General features: G+C 38.3%; 1 protein-coding gene across 11 annotated transcripts in view; it reads right to left on the minus strand.

The window, feature by feature from the left end:
- Nucleotides 1-18,395, minus strand: part of UNC80 (unc-80 homolog, NALCN channel complex subunit) — a 228,801-nt gene that overhangs the window by 82,950 nt on the left and 127,456 nt on the right. For all 11 annotated transcript variants that reach the window (XM_021667055.2, XM_021667047.2, XM_021667043.2 and 8 more), the window contains 5 exons: nt 14,178-14,378; nt 6,246-6,353; nt 4,962-5,100; nt 924-1,105; nt 77-208 (listed from right to left, as the gene is read on the minus strand). In XM_021667055.2, coding sequence (XP_021522730.2) covers nt 77-208; nt 924-1,105; nt 4,962-5,100; nt 6,246-6,353; nt 14,178-14,378 — 762 coding nt within the window. The remainder of the gene's footprint in view (nt 1-76; nt 209-923; nt 1,106-4,961; nt 5,101-6,245; nt 6,354-14,177; nt 14,379-18,395) is intronic.

Consider the following 18,395-nt stretch of genomic DNA (forward strand, 5'->3'; position numbering starts at 1 on the left):
GCAAACATTAATTGTTCTCTCTTACATGTACACCATGGAACCTGGAGATATTGGAATGGAAGTGTCTGTTACTCACAGACTGGTCTTCATTAATGGGGTCCTGGACACTCCCGCTGCACTGAGGAACCCATGGAGGGTCAAACATTGGGACGGATGGCATTCCAAGCACCGGTGAGGGCAGGGTGAAATTGATACTGGGAGGCGGAATCTGTTAGTTGATATCAGAAAAATGAGGTAAGAGGGAATAGAAGCTAGAATGAGTCTAAAATATAATTATGACACAATCTGTCCAGGAAGTTTTGAGGATCCAAGTGACTTCTCACAGAATGAGCAAGTATCATAGAAAAGGTCAATGGGGGGTGGGGAGGGAGGGGAGGGGAGGGAGGGATAACATGGGGAGAAATGCCAGATATAGTATGCACCAAAAGTAAAATAAATTTAAAATATATATACATTGCTGATATCCATTAAAAAAAAAAAAAAGAAAAGGTCTGTTTTCCAAGATTTTCTGTTATAGAGCAAACAGGATGAAACTATCTGGGCCTCAGTTTACTAACCCATTAAATAAAGGCTTTCAATCAGATGATTCTCTATTTGTGTTTATCACCCCATCCTCTAAAGCATACCTGTAAGTTTATATATAGCAAAATGTTTAGAAGAAAATTCCCCAGACTTTCATATGCTTACCTCTGGGGATGCTAGTGAGATTTTGAGGTGTATAGAGACTTGATTTTCTTACTCTATATTCTTCTATATTTTAATTTTTTAACAGTAGGAATGCATTCCTGTACATTAGGTTTACTTATATAGTCAGAGAGAAAAAAACATCTTTGGCTCTATATTGTGGCTTTGAGGTTCAAGGATTTAAACAAACTTTGGGTTGGGTTTGCTAATGTAACTCCTCTCTCACAAGTATTCCTCACCTTAAAAATCTGCTGTGCTCCTTCCTCCATTCGGGGCCAGACTTGATAGCGAAACCTCCAAAGCGTGTGGAACTTGAGGACAGCGTTTAGCCTCTGCACAGTCTCCGGGTGGTGGAACTCTGACATCAGCATGTCGGACACGGCCTCAGGCACCTTCACTGCACACAGCAGGAACATGGCAGCTAGAGAGAGTCAACAATTCATCAGCTATGCTTTTTTTTTTTTTTTTTTGAGACAGAGTCTCGCATTGTCGCCCAGGCTGGAGTGCAGTAGCGTGATCTCCGCTCACTTCTGCCTCCTGGGTTCAAGCGATTCTCCTGCCTCGGCCTCCTGAGTAGCTGGGATTACAGGTGCTTGCCACCACTCCTGGCTAATTTTTTGTATTTTTAGAAGAGATGGGGTTTCACTATGTTGACCAGGCTGGTCTTGAACTCTTGACCTCGTGATCCGCCCACCTTGGCCTCCAAAACTGCTGGGATTGCAGGTGTGAGCCACCACCCCCGGCCCAGCTATGCTTTTAAAATGTTGCTTAGTTCCTGGGGTTGGGGAGAAGTGGAAACTGCTCCTGTCTTCTGAAAATGACTCCTGAGCTATATGAAGCTAGGCTACCAGTACTGGCAAAAGCAAACCTTCTTTGTACCACCCACAGACTTCCAATAGCTGGTGCGAGGGCAGCAGCAACATGACATTTCAGTAGAATCACTCATTCTAAGCAAAGTTGCCTTTGACTCATAGTGAAAAACGAATGCCAGAGGAAGCAAATGAAATAAGAAAAGTACATCCTGCAATATGTTTTTTAGGAAATAGCTAGACTCATCTCATAGTAACCCAAGGACAATAAATAAACTTATCCTTTAAAAACTACCTCAGTTACATTGGCTACATTTTTAAAATTCCACATCATGACTCTATTAGAAACACATATCCTTCCCAGAGATAGAAGAGATTGAGAAGCCAAAAGGGATTTAATGAATCATAATACCATGAAAAGTTTTTTGTGAAAAGCCAAATATCAATAAGTGAAAGGCCAGGTTCCATGATAAGTTATAAAGCTAATGAATAATAAGCTTTATAAATAAACTTTATAACACAGATAGAGAAGCTAGTGGCAGTTATAAAAACATACTCTACATGAATGTATCACGAATCGCTCATGTACTCTTTCCCAGAGCCTAACAATGTGCTTAAGGCAGCTGTGCCAGAAGAAATGGGGTTAAGTCCTGGTAGCTCTGATACTTCTCTGCCATGAGATCTTGGGTAAGCCTCTTAACTTCTCTTAGCCTCCAGTTTTCTTTATTGGTAAACTCCCAATAAGAACAATAATGATAATACTAACATCTGCTTCCAAAGTTGTTAGAATAAAATAAAAGGATATATGAGAAAGTGCTTTGTGAAGTGAAAAGTACAACACACTTCTAAAGCGTGTCATATTTTAAAAATAGAGGCAATTTAGTTCTAATGGTAAGGGCGTCTATCTGTGCATTCAGAAAATCTGGGTTTCCTTACCCTTTGAGCTGTATGAACTTAGATATGTCCTTTCAATTCTCTGACTAAAGTCTGCTCATCTATAGAATGGTTTATCAATAAGATAATGTATATGATCTAGTTCTATAACAAATGCTAGTTATTGCAATCATTATCTTTTGTCAGTACTTTTCTTTAGCCTATTAGGTGCTCAAATCTCCACTCTTTCTACTTTCTTTGCCTTTCTTCAAAATGTACTCTACACTGCCTCAATTTCTAAACAGTAGGCTCATTCTTCAAGTCACTGCAGAATTCTATCTTAATCTCTACTGAAGAAGTTTTCCTGTAATGCTGACAAATCCTCAGATCCAATGGTATTTTCACAGCACTTGTTTCAGTTTTTAATACCTTCACAACAATCTCCTTGAAGAACTATTTTCCTTTGCTTCCACAGTTTGAGATTATTTGAGTTGTCTACCTTTCTGATCACTTTTTCTGGCTGGGCTTCTTCCTCTGGTCCTCTAGAGGTGGAGAAGACCATTGGCTTAGTGTTCATTTCTCATCTCTTTCTTCTCTATTGATCCTCTCTACTGATCATCTTTATTGAAATAATGAGAGTAGAGCCCATCTACTCTCATTATTTCAGCTGCCGTTTGTATCCATTTGTTCCCCAAGTTTACCTTTGACTTTCGTCTTTAGCTTCAGTGTCATGTCACCAACCATATATTACCAACTCTCTTTCATCTAAAAATCACTATTCTTTTTGAAAACTTTTTAGAAATTTACTTTACAAATACGTACATACTATTTGTACACATGGGGTACATGTAGCATTTTCTTACATGCATAGAATGTAATGATCAAGTCAAAGTATTTAAAATATCCACTCCCTCGAGTATTTATTATTTCTATGTGTTGGAAACATTTCAAGTCCTTCTTCTAGCTATTTTGAAATATACAATACCTTGTTGTTAACTGTAGTCACACTAACATGCTTTTGAACACTAGGACTTCTATCTAACTATATGTTTGTACCCATTAACCAACTTCTCTTCATCCTTCCTCTACAACAAAACACTATTTTTAAAACCAAACTATTCCACATGTTGCTGCAGAATCAAACTTAGTAACAATTCAAACTCTGTATACAAGATTGCTCTTTGGCTCAGAAGCCACGACTGTTTTTTCACAATTCAGTGGAAGATCCACAGTCATAAGCCTGTCATTCAAAGTCTATTACAAGCTGAATCCCACTCATCTTTCTAATATTATGGCCCTGTGACCCCTCTACAAAAGCCTTGCTAGTCTTCACTCTCCTCAGGCTTTTCAAAAATCCCAGTGCACTTCCACATTCACCCAGTTTTGCACCCACTGTGTTTCCTGCTTCTCTCACTTCCAGGTGTTCTTTAAAGCCCAGTCTACCTGTTTATATTTTCCATGGAAGTTTCCATAACTATCCCATGTTTGGGGAGTGTGCCATTCCCTGAACTTCCATAGTTCTCTCTGAGAAGCAAAAATCTAAATTTTAATGTGAACAAAGATCTTTTACCAAGATATTCATTACAATATGGCATAAAAGAGTAAAAGGTGGATTCCACCTAAATTTACATCAATAGGTCTTGGCTAAATAAATTATGATATGTCCATTCATTCAGTGGAATATTTTGTAGCCACCAAAAAGAGAGAGGTAAAACTAAAAAGAGAGATGTAAAACTATAACCTGATATTTAAGAACAGTCTCCCAGATATAAAGGAAAAAATGCAAAGTAGATTTATAGCATGTCCCATTTGTGTGAAAAAGAAAACATGCAATATATAACTTACACACACACACACACACACACACACACATTTTGTTTACCTTCTAGTTTACCCTAGAAGGATTCCTGAGAAACTTAAAAAGTTGCCTCTGGGGAAGGAAATGGTGGGGTGAGTGGGGTAGGGGAAGGGTGGGGGGAAGGGCATGGGTCATAGGAAAAAAGGCAATACTTTTAACTTCATACAATTTTGTATTACTTGAATTTTTATCACGTGCATTTTACAATTAAAATAACCACAGACAAATAAAGGGATCTGCACAAAAAGTGGAAAAAATGAAGAATATATATTTTGCCTCTACCACTAACTAGCTATGTGGCCTTGGACAAATCACTTAAATTTTAGCAAATTTGCTTTGATATTACCATTTGGACACAGAACATTACACACATAAGATTTAATAAAGTTAATTATGGTGGTTCATGTTAAACCTAGGAGATGACCCAAAAATGAATTTTGTCTCTTGTGAAATATAGTGAAAGTACAGGTTCTGGGGAAAATCATTCTCTATAATTTGGTAGCACCCTGAGAGAGACATATGCTTTGGTGCAGACCATATGGTGAAATTGGAAGGGAGCATACAAAACCTGGGTCTACCTTCCTATAGCACACAGCTCTAGAGTCTACAGTTATAGCAATTGCCATTAACTTGACCTAGGAGCAAAAACAGAATGAAAGCACCTCTCTCTTACTCAAACACTTGGATCAGTAATGGCAGCGGCAGTTGGCACAGGGTTCCAGGTGGTCTTTCTTTACCTGCTGCCCCTGCCATGTGCTCATCCATGCTGAGCAGGAGCTCCCAGGCAGCTGGCTGGATGTCTCCGTACATCTCCTCTGTCAGGATTGGTGCTGCCTTGATTAACAGAGATAAGGGAGCAGGCGACAAGCTCATCACCTGGGAAAAGATGGAAATCATGTTTTAAAATCTTTTAAGACAGTGAATACTGCATTTCTCTTGAAATGTAAGAGCCACTTCCCCTCTCTCTGCTTGCCTTAAGTGATCTTAAAATACCTTCTAAAATGGGAGCATATTTAGTTGACATGTCGTAGGATAAGCTTTATACCTTATTAATTGAAGCATAATTTTAAAAATACACTAATTTTATGATGTTTTCACCACAAAATTGCTTGCAACCACCAAGGAGTAAACTATAGAATAAGTACAACTCTATGAGAAAAGAAAGACCCCAGGAAATACATATTTGTGTTAAAAGTCTTGATGCATTTTTAAAGGATTCTATTTTCCTTCCTAATAGTGGATTTCCATTGAAAACTACAAGCAGCCTGTAACTGATGAAAAAGCCCATTTAGAAAGTTAATTGAGCCAGTGTGAACATATATGGCACTTTCTTCGAAATACATAATATATTGTGGTTATTGCCCCAGATTAGCCCACAAAATCCTATTTAATCCATTATTTCTCATAATTTAGGTGACAAATGTAGGTTCTAGACAAGTCATCATCATTCCAAATTCCAGAAAAATATAAACAATATTTTTTTGGGGAAGATTATGATTTAGAGCTTATGCTGCAATAGCAATATAACAATGTGTCAAGCACTGGATAAGTAGGTACATGCACCATTTTATTTGATCCATGCAAGTATCCCTTGGGACAGGTCTAGTGTTATAGCCCCCATAAATGAGGTGACCAAGACCAAGGGAAATTAAGTGACTTTCCCAAGGTCCCAGAGCCAGAGCAGCAGACATGGGATATGAATCCAGACTGTCTCATTCCAAAACCCATAAGCATTGCCGTTACACACATGTGGGAAGTTAGCTCCCCTGCAGTGAGGACAGTGGGGAGAGCTGTGATTTGAACCGAAGTTCCCAAGCCTTGTTTGTGGAAGCTGGCTATCTAGCAAGAAGGGATTTTTTTTTTTCCTTGCACACTTGGTGGCACTCTTGCTCACCAACTGAAGGAGCTTTATGCCAACACTGTGCCAACTGACATTGTATGCCCCAAACATTATAAATAAGTTGTCTGGAGTCTCCTCCCCGTTAAAGTTCCGTGAATCCTTCTGATCTGGCTGCCAATACCTGAAGTCTGATGTACTTCAGCATTCCGGAATCTTTTTTTCCTTCCAGATTGGCATCTGAAACTCTCTTCTTTAGAGAAGGTGTCCTCAGGCATGACTTATCTGAGCACTGAAAAGAACAGGGATATGTAATGAAGAATGGTGTGCTTTCTAAAAACCCGACAGTGCTGTATGTCCCCCAATTCTCCAGGCAACCATGGAAGGGATAATTAAAGGTCTTTTTGTGGGTCCACATTTTCTAAAATTTATAAAAGCAGTTAATTTTGCAATAAAAAATTAGCTTAGAGATATTTAGTAATGAGCTCCTCTTTGGCCTTTGAAGAAACTGGCATTGGGAGAGGTGGAGGGACTTGATTGAGTTGCAAAGCTAGTTATTAGCAGAAAAAGGAAAGGACAAGGATCTCTCCACTTCCATTTCAGGGTTAATTATATTTCATCAAGCAGTCAAAACACACAAATCTTTTAAAATATCAAGTCAAATAAAATCCACTCTATCCAATAGTCCCTTCGTAGGGTTGGATGCTGCAAGCTGAACGACTTGGTCATAAAGGAGAGAAGACATTTCATAGAGAAGCGTTAGAAAGTTAAAGGTCTAATACAGGACTTGTCAAGGAAGTACGAGTTTATAGTATCCATTATCAAGGACTGAGTTGTACAGGTAAAGTGATTTCTTTTCAAAAACCATACTCTTCTATAAGAGGCAGTAGCTCTTCTTAAAAATTGTCTCCTCAACCAGGTGATTCATCTACATAAGCACGGATAATACCATTTCTTCCTCTAACCCCTTAAATGCCAAGGGATGGACTGAACAGTTCAGCTGGGAGAAGGATTGAACCTAATGAAGGCAGGCATGTTTATCCGGAGTCCTGATTCTTCCTATTTTTGCACTCCAGGCTGTGGAAAGAGGGAATCATTCTCCTCACACAGAATAAATGCTCATTTGTTTTTCCAGTGCCATGTCAATGAAACACTTTCTTGCTCTAGTCAAGGGGAAAAAAAACTGAATTTCTTAAGAATTTTTGAACAGAGCTTCATAGTGTTATGAATAAATATATTTTAAAAGAAAAGGCAATTCTAAAAGTGCATGCATGGATGTTCCAAGAAAGTCTTTCAAAATGGTGACAAAAAGACCCAAAAAAATGCATCTACTACATGACAAGTATAGAACCAACTTTCAAAATGAACCTACTTGAAAACAAGTGAATTAGGGCTCTTGCTGTGCTTTCTAAAGAAAAAAATCATGGCGGTGCATACCTGGGGACACATATTATTTGGGGAGATAATTATTGTGTTGTTTTTCCCCCTGTGACTGTGAAAGCAATATACAGCATAAATAGTATGCCCATTTTATACAATTTGAAAACTGTTCTAAAATCATATATAGCAATAGCTTGTCATGTAAATGTAGGGGTGTATGTGATCCTTGCAAAAGAGTCAAGATACTAAAAACTGGCATCTTTCTGTTTTATTCTTTATATTTATAAAATAATGAATGCATATTGGAGCATATCTGGAAAAGAAATAAAAACTCTGAAGAAAACAAAAATCTCAGTAATTCCTGATATGGTTTAGCTGTGTCCCCACCCAAATCTCATTCATTCCCATAATCCCCATGTGTCATGGGAGAAACCCGGTGGGAAGTGACTGGATCATGGGGGTGGTTTCCTCCATGCTGTTCTTGTGATAATGAGTGCATCTCATGAGAGCTGATGATTTTATAAGCTTCTGGCATTCCCCTCCCTGCCTGCCCACTTACACTCATTCTCTCTCCTGCCACCCTGTGAAGAGCTGCCTTCCACCATGACTGTAAGTTTTCTGAGGCCTTCCCAGCTATTAGGAACTGTGAGTCAAAGTCTCTTTCCTTTATATATTTCCCAGTCTAGGGTATTTCTTCATAGCAGCATGAGAACAGACTACTATAATCCCCAACCCAATGATAGCCATTATTAGGTTCTTTTCAATCTTTTCCCCACATGCATTTTAGCACAACTGTGATAATGTTATGTGTGGCACACAATTTTAAATGATTCATTTCACTATGATGTTATAATGAGCATTTTCCCATTACAATTATTTAAAAATATAATTCTTAAATTTTGCAAATATTTTACCACTTTCTCTTTTGGTTGGACATTTTGTCTCTGGGGATTCTTTCAAACAATACTTCTTGATTAAATTATAGGAATTTTAACCAGGCAAGATACAGGAAAATACTCAGCACACCAAAAAAAAAAAAAAAAAAAAGAAAAATATTTATATTTTTCCCTGATATTCTGTTTGTGTTTCTGCCTACCAGGAACAGAAAGTATAAGTCAAGCTCCTCGTTTATTTAATATCCTACCATGTTGCTTTAGGAAGCATGGTGTGATCTGGTAGCCTCATGATACTTAGGGTGCTTGTTTTAGTGGAAAAGGAAGGAAGTTGGAAGGGTTTTCACATCAAGGTGATAAGCTAGTAACTCTTTTTGAATGACTTGATAGGAAGATAGAGATCACAGAGATAGGTGTATGTGTGATGGGCACTTGGGTGCACTCTGTAAAGGTCCTAAAGTCCCTCTACTGGTGTGACTCCTAACTCAGACTGTTGAAACGAGTAGGAGATGAGCTCCAAAGGCATCTGCTGGTGGTCCTCTGAAGAGTTAGAGATTTCACTGGACTGCAAGATGCACATAGTGGCCGAAATTACATACCAAGCAGTGAATTGTAGAGAAGCTCAAGACTAGCAACCCAAGGCCAAGGGACAGAATAGTGATAAATTCTGGAAACATTAGTGATAAATTCTGTCCTTTGGTCTTGGATTGCTAGTCCTGAGTTTCTCTACAGGTCCCTGCTTGATGTGTAATTTCAACCACTATGTGCATCTTGCAGTCAAGGGAAATCTCTAACTCTTCAAAGGACCACTGGTAGATGCCTCTATTAGTAACAAACAGAAGTTAGTGATAAATTCTGTCCTTTGGTATTGATAAATTAGTGATAAATTCCTCTACACAGTCATTGTTGAGGTGGTTCTACCAAAAAGAGCTGTGTTCAGTGGGAGGCAGTTATGCAGCCTCATGCTCTGCCACGGATACTTGAGAATCCTTGCTATGAGATAGTGTAGAACTTAGACCAATGTCATTTTTACCTTTGTATATGTCTTAGAAAAATCCATCCTAGTTGACTCCATGACTCCTCTCCTCATCCTGACCACTTCTGATAAGATTAGCAATGCAAAACCAGTTTTTTGATTGGCTAAGAATGTACCACTTGTGGTGCCTGGGCTAAAAGAGGAGAAGATGGCCCCCTCAAATTCCCGTCTTAGGGAATTAAGAGAAACAGAGTCTGAATCATTTAGTGATGGTTGCTGTGTGGAAAAATAATGATGCCATCCTGAAATTTTCAGTCTATGTACAAGATGAATACAGCAACAGGAGCTGGCCAGGGGATAGAATGTTTGTGCAGATGGAGATGATGCAGAAAGAAGCAGAGATGAAAGACTATGTTCATCCTGAAATGAACAGCAGCTTTGGTTCTCATTCCCCTGAGGCTTAGCCGTTTCTTTTACTGTCCCTAGTTTTCTGAGATTCTACCATATTCTTTGAAGAATATCTCTAATTATTTAAACAAGTTCAATCTTTTCTTCCTTACAACGAAAGATTATTGACTAGAGAGGAATAATAATGGTTTTAAATAAATTTTTGTTTATTCATTGAATAATTCAAGAATATTTTTTGAGTTAAACATATTCCAGGAACTGAACTAACTTCTGGAGCAGTTGCGTGCCCTCCTAGAAAAGTGTAGGAAAGGCAGATGACAAACAAGTAAACAAAGGAAAAGTCAAGATAAATAGAAAAGGAAATGCATGCATGAAGGAGGACTCAGTGTGGAAATAACAAAGTATTTATATATTTCTTTTTCTTTTAATTCTAAAAGAATTGTAACACTAAAACAAGATGTTAAAACTTGGGGATGTTGAAGTTAGCCTACTGGGCTCTCTGAGAAAGGGATTTCCTCATGTTTCTGGGAAGAAGGTTATGTCAACAGAAATGCAGTATTTCCCAAAAGGTAACCTAGACTCTTTGTGCCTCATACACATTTGACACATGAATTATGTATGTTACGGTGGTCAGTCATCAGGGTCCATGAAATTAAGATCCACAGCCTGGTCTTGGCCTTACAATAATGTTGTCCATAGATAGCTTTAGGGAAAATGTTGGTTCTGCGGGAAGTCAGCTGACCTCTTGACATTTGCACTGGAATTTGCTTTATGGAACTTGCCTATACTGTATCCTTTCTTTTTGGGGCATGTACCTCAATTTGTTCCCCTCTCCTTTTTGGTTGAAAGAGGAAAAATTTAATCTACTCCTTTTTAAAATTAGCAAGCATTAATTAAACATTTACTCTATTTATAACATAGCTTTGAACAAAGTACAGACATAGAGGAAACATTTCAGAATTCTTTGGTAAAGGTGATACATACATGTAGAATGACAGTTTATTTTTCAAAAACCCTCAAGTTTGGAAGTACACTAAAATAGACTAACAGATTGTACAGTGAGTCCCTGAGCATTGAAATGTAGATTAGCAGATTGATCAGAATTAGATGGGTTACAAAATGTACTAGCTGCCACAAATATACTCTGCCATAAAAAACCAATTAAAAAGAAAACAGGAATGAAATACCAATTGCTCATAAGACACGCTTCTAATCAGAATATGACTTTTACTTTTGCTTTATTGCCTACTCTGTTTTCATTTTTCATCTGGAAATGTGGGCATTGTTCATTTATCTGACAGATTCACAACAGGCAAATGAAAAGTATCATGAGAGAAAGAAAAGAGCTTGTGGAGGAGGCTAGCATTTTGGAAATAAAATGTGTATCATAAAGGAGTCAATTCATCCTTTCAGTTCTCTACCTGAATGACTAATTTCAATGTATTAAAAGTTAGAAGCCACTTATTCATGCTTTCCCTTTCCTTTTCAGAAACGTAAGCAGTAGCAGAAGGTGAGTAGGCCTTTTCTACTGCTTCAGGCCAGGGGCCTGGTGAGGCAAGTGGAGGGTACTCATGAAGCACCCTAGGACTATAGCTCTACTCACCCACTCAATGACTGCTCTACTATTATATAAGTGAGTACTCTGTTAGGTTATCACGCAGGATACAAAATGTGAAAGATTTCCTCAGTTCTCAAAAAGTTTATAGCTAGGTGGCAGAACATGCCACTGCTTGCAGGATAAAATGAAAGCCTTCCCATGGTCCCACATGGTCTGGTCTCAAGCTGCCTGTGCAGCGTCATCATGCACCACAGTCCTCTGTACTCCAGCTATGGCCCTTCATACTCACCTCTTCTCTCTGGTTGGAAAATTCTGTACCCAATTAACATCTATGCATCCTTTAGTCAAAGCTCACCTGTCACTTTATTGGGAAGGCTGTCTTTTATTTCCCCCTACAAGACCAAAGCCTCATTTATAAGCTCCCTCAGCACAGTGTAGCTCTCCTTCATTGCACTTATTGCTGTTGCAATTTTACATTAATTTGGGAGGTGTATTTGATCAATGTCTATCTTAGACTAGATTATGTGCACTATATGAGGATACAAACTGTATTATTATTATTTTTTTCCCATTATTGTACCCAGTGCAAAGTATGGGCTCAGCATGGTCTACAGGTTCTTTAAAAGTTTGTTCAATAGATGAATGGCTGGCTGGCTGGCTGGCTGGATGATTGAAAGAACGAGAAAACATGAGTTAAACACTATTATAATTTAGTTGAAGGAGGAAGCAAGGAAAATAACATTTAGTGTTTATCTGCAGTATGCCTTGTGCTTAACACTTGAGGAATCAAAAAAAGGCTTAATGGAGGAGATGGCATTTGAGTTGGGTCTTAAAGAACGTTTGGACTGGGCTATGTTAGATTAGAGATGAAGGTATAGTTCCAGCAAAAATATAGCAGTAAGAAATTCTGAAGCCTGTATGGAGAACAATGATCAGTAATTTAGACTCGTATTTTTGAAACTTTCAACATATATGGTTTTAACCTAAAACTAATGGAGTTTTTATAGGAAGAAAGAATTTACATAAATAAAAATAAATTTTCTTTAAGTGCAGTGTCATTTATGTTTGAAATATATATACGATGTATATACATTTATACATGTATACACACACAAACATATTTACTTTTTTTTTCTTTTTATGTCATTATTTAGCAGTTTATTTGTATCCCACATTGGTCTATTCTCCACCTTCATTCCCCTCAGAATTTGTATTATTTGAATAACATGAAATGCAATAGAGTCTAGTTTAAAAAGCCCTGACTCTGATGTTCCATATTTCTAAGGTTAAAGTCTAGCTGAATACATTATAGATATGAACTGTGGATAATTCCAACTTTCTGAGCCTCCACAGGTGAAAAACCTGTAAAATGGGGAGAAAAATAACACTTCCAATGGTTTTTAAGAATACAAAAGCACTTGTTAATGAAATGTACCTATCTTATACCCTCACACATACATTTAGAAAAAATACTAAAAGATCATACCCCATAGAGTGAACCTGCACACTTAGGAGATATATCAGATATGTAATTTTTAAAGAATATTTTGTATTATTAAAAATTTCTTCAGCGAACATGTATTGCTTTCATAAGAAAAAAGTTGTAATTAAAAAAATCCCTTTGTGAGCACTAAGGTATCACAAATTGCTACACGACTCAACTGTGCATTTTTGTTGCTATTGCTTATATTCTGTCATTCTTTGATATATATATTATTGATTATCCCCTCCCTAGCTCAAATCTGGTTTGCAAATTCCTTAGAAAGACTCTCTGCTTCTAGTTTTTTTTTTCTTAACAGAATATCTAGCCCAATATTGTGCCAACAGTGGGCACATAATAAATGCCTGTTGAAATGAATAGGTGTTACATAAAAATCTCTTTGCAAAATCACTTGGGAAAAGCAGCTGCGGGGCAGCCACAACATTCAGTTAGGCATCTTGGCTGTGATGCCTGTTCAGGGGCAGGTGGAAAAGTCAGGGCTTCTCTGGCAAGAGCACAGCAGCCCTGGTCACTGGCTTACATCTGCCAGCTCAGCTGCTCAGGGTAGTTTTCAGAAAAGGACAGCTGAATACTTGAAAAATGTAATAGTTTCTTGAAGGAATTTCCTTTAGTCTGATTTGATCTCGATTACTCTTTTACTTGGCTGTGAACAGTGGGGTCATTTATGCATATTTTTTGGTACATAGTTGTATTAGTTTCCTGTTGCTGCTGTAACAAGTGATCACAACCTTCGTAGCTTAAAATGACACAAATTTATTATCTTACAGTTCTGGAGGTGAGAAGTCTAAAAAAATTGGCAGGGCTGTGGTTGCTTCTGGAGGCTCTAGGAGATAATCCATTTCCTTGTCTTTTCTAACTTCTAGAGGCTGCCAGCATTCCTTGGCTCATGGCCCCACATCACTCTGAGTCTGCTTTTCTCCTGACATTTTCTTCTCTGCCTCTGACCCTCCTGACTCCTTTTTTCACTTATAAGGACCATTATGATGACACTGAGCACAACTGGATAATTTAGGACACACTCTCCATTGCAAAATTTCTAATCACATCTGCAAAATCTCTTCTGTCATGTGAAGATATTCACATTTCCAGAGATTAGTATGTAAATAATGTTTGTAGGGGAGGCATTATTCTGCTTACCACAATAACTTACTCATCATCATCCCTATGCATTCATATTTATTTACAGAATAAGACAAAACTCAAGGAAAAATTTCATGTTTACTCATTGACAAGAAGACAAAACATTTGTCTTTCTTGCACACCTCTTCTGCTTTTGTTTAGATGCACACAGACCTGATTGTAACAATTGTGTTTGCCTGAAAATTTTTATTTCCAGAGAAAAAACTGTTAGACATCATGGTCCCTAGTACTGGCATATTATCCAGTGGTCGTTTACTTACTTCTTTCTGTTTCTTGCCCCGGAGAGCCACGTTGCTGATGTTGCTGCTTTCCCGCAGGGAGTCCACACTGTCTCCATAGAGCAGTTTGATGGCTCTGACCAGTCGGGCACAAGAGCGGCTGTGATGCAGGTAGCAGTGAGGATGGCAGTAGTCAACGTGAGTGCAGATGAAACTCTGCTGATTGCACAGCAAGATCATGACCTGGAATACAAACATTCCTGAGACTCAGCCAGGCAACCAGCGTGCAGACAAACCGAACATATCTGTAGGGTGGAAGATGAGAAGTCAGAATGTTAGCTTCCTTGAATGTGTCTTGAAATCGCAGTGATCCAATAATTCCCAAAGGAGAACAAAGGGTTCATTATGCACTTGGCCTTTTGTTCTCCCTCCAGTTATACTTGATAGAAGGATGTCTTTGAAACATTAAACGGTTAACAGGTCTTCAAAAACTTAAAACAATTATTGTGGAGTGTATGGTTTCCAAATATTCTCAAATGGAGATTCTGAACTTAAAACTAATTTTTTTTTCTAGCTCTTATGTTGGGGAGGGAACCAGATGGAAGGGCATAGACTTCTGTCCCAGAGGATTTGACTGGCCTTTGACAGCTGTGGGATACCTTTAATGCCAGGCCACCCATGTGAGGCTTGAAAACATTTCTACTTCTTCCCCTCTGGCCAATAAACTTCTTTTTTTTAAATAAATTTTTATGTGTGGTATAAGGTGGGGTGGTCAAACTTGATTTTTTTTTTTTTACAGATACAATTATTCCAGCATCATTTATTAAAAAGGGTATCGTTTCTACACTGAGACTTTTGTCACAATTCAGATGATAATACGTGTGTTGATTCATTCCATTGACACATTTTCTATTCTTTTTTTTAAATTTATTTTACTTTTGGTGCATATTGTAGTCTCATTGCCGCTCTCTGCAAAGTGGTATTTTTCCTCTGGCTTTTAGGACATTCTAGCTCTTCTCTTGTAGCTAAATCCAAATCAAATCCTCATATCTCCTAGAATTCTCCCATTAAAATTACAGAAGGGAATTCAGTTGATTTAAGGGATATGGTTATTTTAAGATAAGGAATAAAGGACCTTGCATTTGGAACTTAAAGGAGTTTTCTTAAAAGGCAATAACATACACAGAGCCACAAGCTCAGTCAAATGTGTGTAGAGTCTTCTGAATGCTTCCATCCTTCATGAAACTATAACAGTTCCGACCTTGACAACTAACCTGTGAGGGACTGTGTGTCATATTGAACACAGAGCACAAAACAAGATGATGTGGGCAAGGCCAATATGTTGATTGTAGCCTTGTGAGACATCCTGAAGCAGAAGACCTAGTTAAGCCATGCCAGAATTCCTGACCCACAAAAACTATAAGATAATGAATGTGTATTCAGCCACTAAGTTTGTGATAATTTGTATGCAGCACTAGAAAATTAATACATTCCCCCTCTAACCATGATAAAGTATCTTAGAGCTACTGTTGAAGAATAAGTAAGTAAAATACTACACACACACACACACACGAGTCAGCTCTCCACATCCATGGGTTCTGTATCAATAGGTTCAACCAACTGTAGATCAAAAATATTCCAAAATATCCCCCCAAAATTGTATTTTTACTAAATATGCACAGCCATTTTGGGGGTGGTCATTATCAATATAGTATAATAACTACTTACATGGCATTTACATTGTATTAGGTATTATAAGCAGTCTGGAGATGACCTGGAGTATGTGGGAGGATGTGCATAGGTTATATGCAAATACTATACCATTTCATACCAAGGGCTTGCTCATCTGTGTATCCTGGTATTCATGGGAGGCTCTGGAACCAATCCCCTTGTATACCAAGGGATGACTACACACACACACACACACACACACACACACACACACACACACACACACCCCTGTAGACAGGCATACCTTGGAGATATTGTGAGTTCAGTTCCAGACCACCACAACAAAGCAAATGTTGCACTCAAGTGGGTTACAAATTTTTCTATTTCCCAGTGCATATAAAAGTCTTGTTTACACCATACTATAGTTTATTAAGTGTGCAATAGCATCGTATCTAAAAAACCAATGTACATACCTTAATTAAAAATGCTTTATTGCTAAAATATGCTAACAATCATGAGCCTTTGGCAATTTATATTTTTTTTTGTCTGTGGAGGGTCTTGATGTTGATGGCTGCTGACTGATGAGAGAGAGAAGTGGTTGCTGAAGGTTGAGATGGCTGTGTTAATTTCTTAAAATAAGACAAGAAAGAAATTCGGCCCATTAATTGAATGTTCTTTTCATGAAAGGTTTTTCTCTAGCATGTGATACTGTTTGATAGCATTTTACTCACAATAGAACTTCTTTCAAAATTGCAATCAACCCTCTAAAACCCTGTTGCTGCTTTATCAACTTAGTTTATGTAATATTCTAAATTCTCTGTTGCCATCGCAATAATGTTCATAACATCTTCACCAGGAGTAGATCCCATCTCAAGAAATCACTTTCTTTGCTCATCCGTAAGAGGCATTTCCTCATCCACTCAAGTTTTATTATGAGATTGCAGCAATTTAGTAAAATCTTCAGGCTCCACTTTGAATTCTAGTCCTCTTGCTAGTTCCACTTTATTTGCAGTTACTTCCTTCACTGAAGTCTTGAATTCCTCAGTCATCCGTTAGGGTTGGCATCAACTACATTCAAACTCCTGTTAATGTTGATATTTGATCTCCTCTTGTGAATCACAAATGTTCTTAATGACATCTAGAAGCTTTCAATTTACTTTGCCAAGATCCATCACAGGAATCACTATCGTTATCTGTGGCAGCTATATCCTTGCAAAATGTATTTCTTAAATCATAAGACTTGTAGGTCAAAATTACTCCTTGATCTGTGGGCTGCAGAATGGATGCTGCGTTAGCAGGCAAGAAAACAACATTAATCTTCTTGCACATTTCCATCAGAACTCTTGAGTGACCAGCTACATTGTCAAAAAGCAGTAATCTTTTGAAAGGAATCTGTTTTTCTTCCTGAACAGTAGGTCTCAACAGTGGACTTAACATACTCAGGAAATCATGCTGTGAAACAGATGGGCTGTCATCCAGGCTTTGTTTTTCCATTTATAGAGCACAGGAAGAGTAAATTTAGCATAATTCTTAAAGGCTCTAGAATTTCAGAATGGCAAATGAACACTAACTGAAACTTTGAGCAGCCAGATGCATTAACCCATAACAAGAGAATGAGCCTGTTCTTTTAAGCTTTGATGCCAGGTATTGACTTCTCTCTAGCTATGAAAGTCCCAGATGGCATCTTCTTTTAACAAAAGGCTCTTCAACATTAAAAATCTGTTTTATAGTGTAGCCACCTTCATCAGTGATCTTGGCTAGATCTTCTGGATAACTTGCTGCAACTGCTACATCATCTCGCACTTTTATGTTATGGAGATGGCTTCTTTCTTTCAACCTCATGAAGCAACCTCTGCTAATTTCAGACTTTTCTTCTGCAGCTTCTTTACTTTTCTCAGCCCTCACAGAACTGAAAAGAGTCAAGGCCTTTCTCTGAATTGGGCTTTGGTTTAAGAGAATGCTGTGGCTAGTTTGAGCTTCTGTCCAGACCATGAAAATTTCTTCATATCAGCAATGACACTGTTTCACTTTCGTATTGTTCATGTGTTCACTGGAGGAGCACTTTTGATTTTCTTCAATAACTTTTCCTTTGAAATCACAATTTGGCTCTTTGGTACAAGAGGTCTAACTTACTTTTTCTCCCTCCCTCCCTCCCTCTTTCCCTTCCTCCCTCCCTCTCCCCTTCTCCCCTCCCTTCTCCTCCCCTCCCCTCTCCTCTCCTTCTTTCTTTCCTTTCTTTCTTTCTTTCTGATGGAGTCTCACTCTGTTGCCCAGGCTGGAGTGCAATGGTGCAATCTCGGCTCACTGCAACCTCTGCCTCCCAGGTTCAACCTCTTCTCCTGCCTCAGCCTCCCAAGTAGCTGGGATTACAGGCGCTCATCACCACGTCTGGCTAACTTTTTTTGTATTTTTAGTAGAGACAGAGTTTCACCATGTTAGCCAAGCTGGTCTTGAACTCCTGATCTCAAGTGATCCACCTGCCCCAGCTTCCCAAAGTGCTGGGATTACATGCGTGAGCCACCATGCCTGGCCAAGAGGCTAACTTTCAGTGCATCTTTGCTTTCAACATGCCTTCCTCACTAAGCTTAA

Source organism: Aotus nancymaae, unplaced genomic scaffold, assembly GCF_030222135.1.
Source record: "Aotus nancymaae isolate 86718 unplaced genomic scaffold, 86718_ANA_hifiasm-v0.15.2.pri h1tg000008l, whole genome shotgun sequence".
Lineage (NCBI taxonomy): Eukaryota > Metazoa > Chordata > Mammalia > Primates > Aotidae > Aotus > Aotus nancymaae.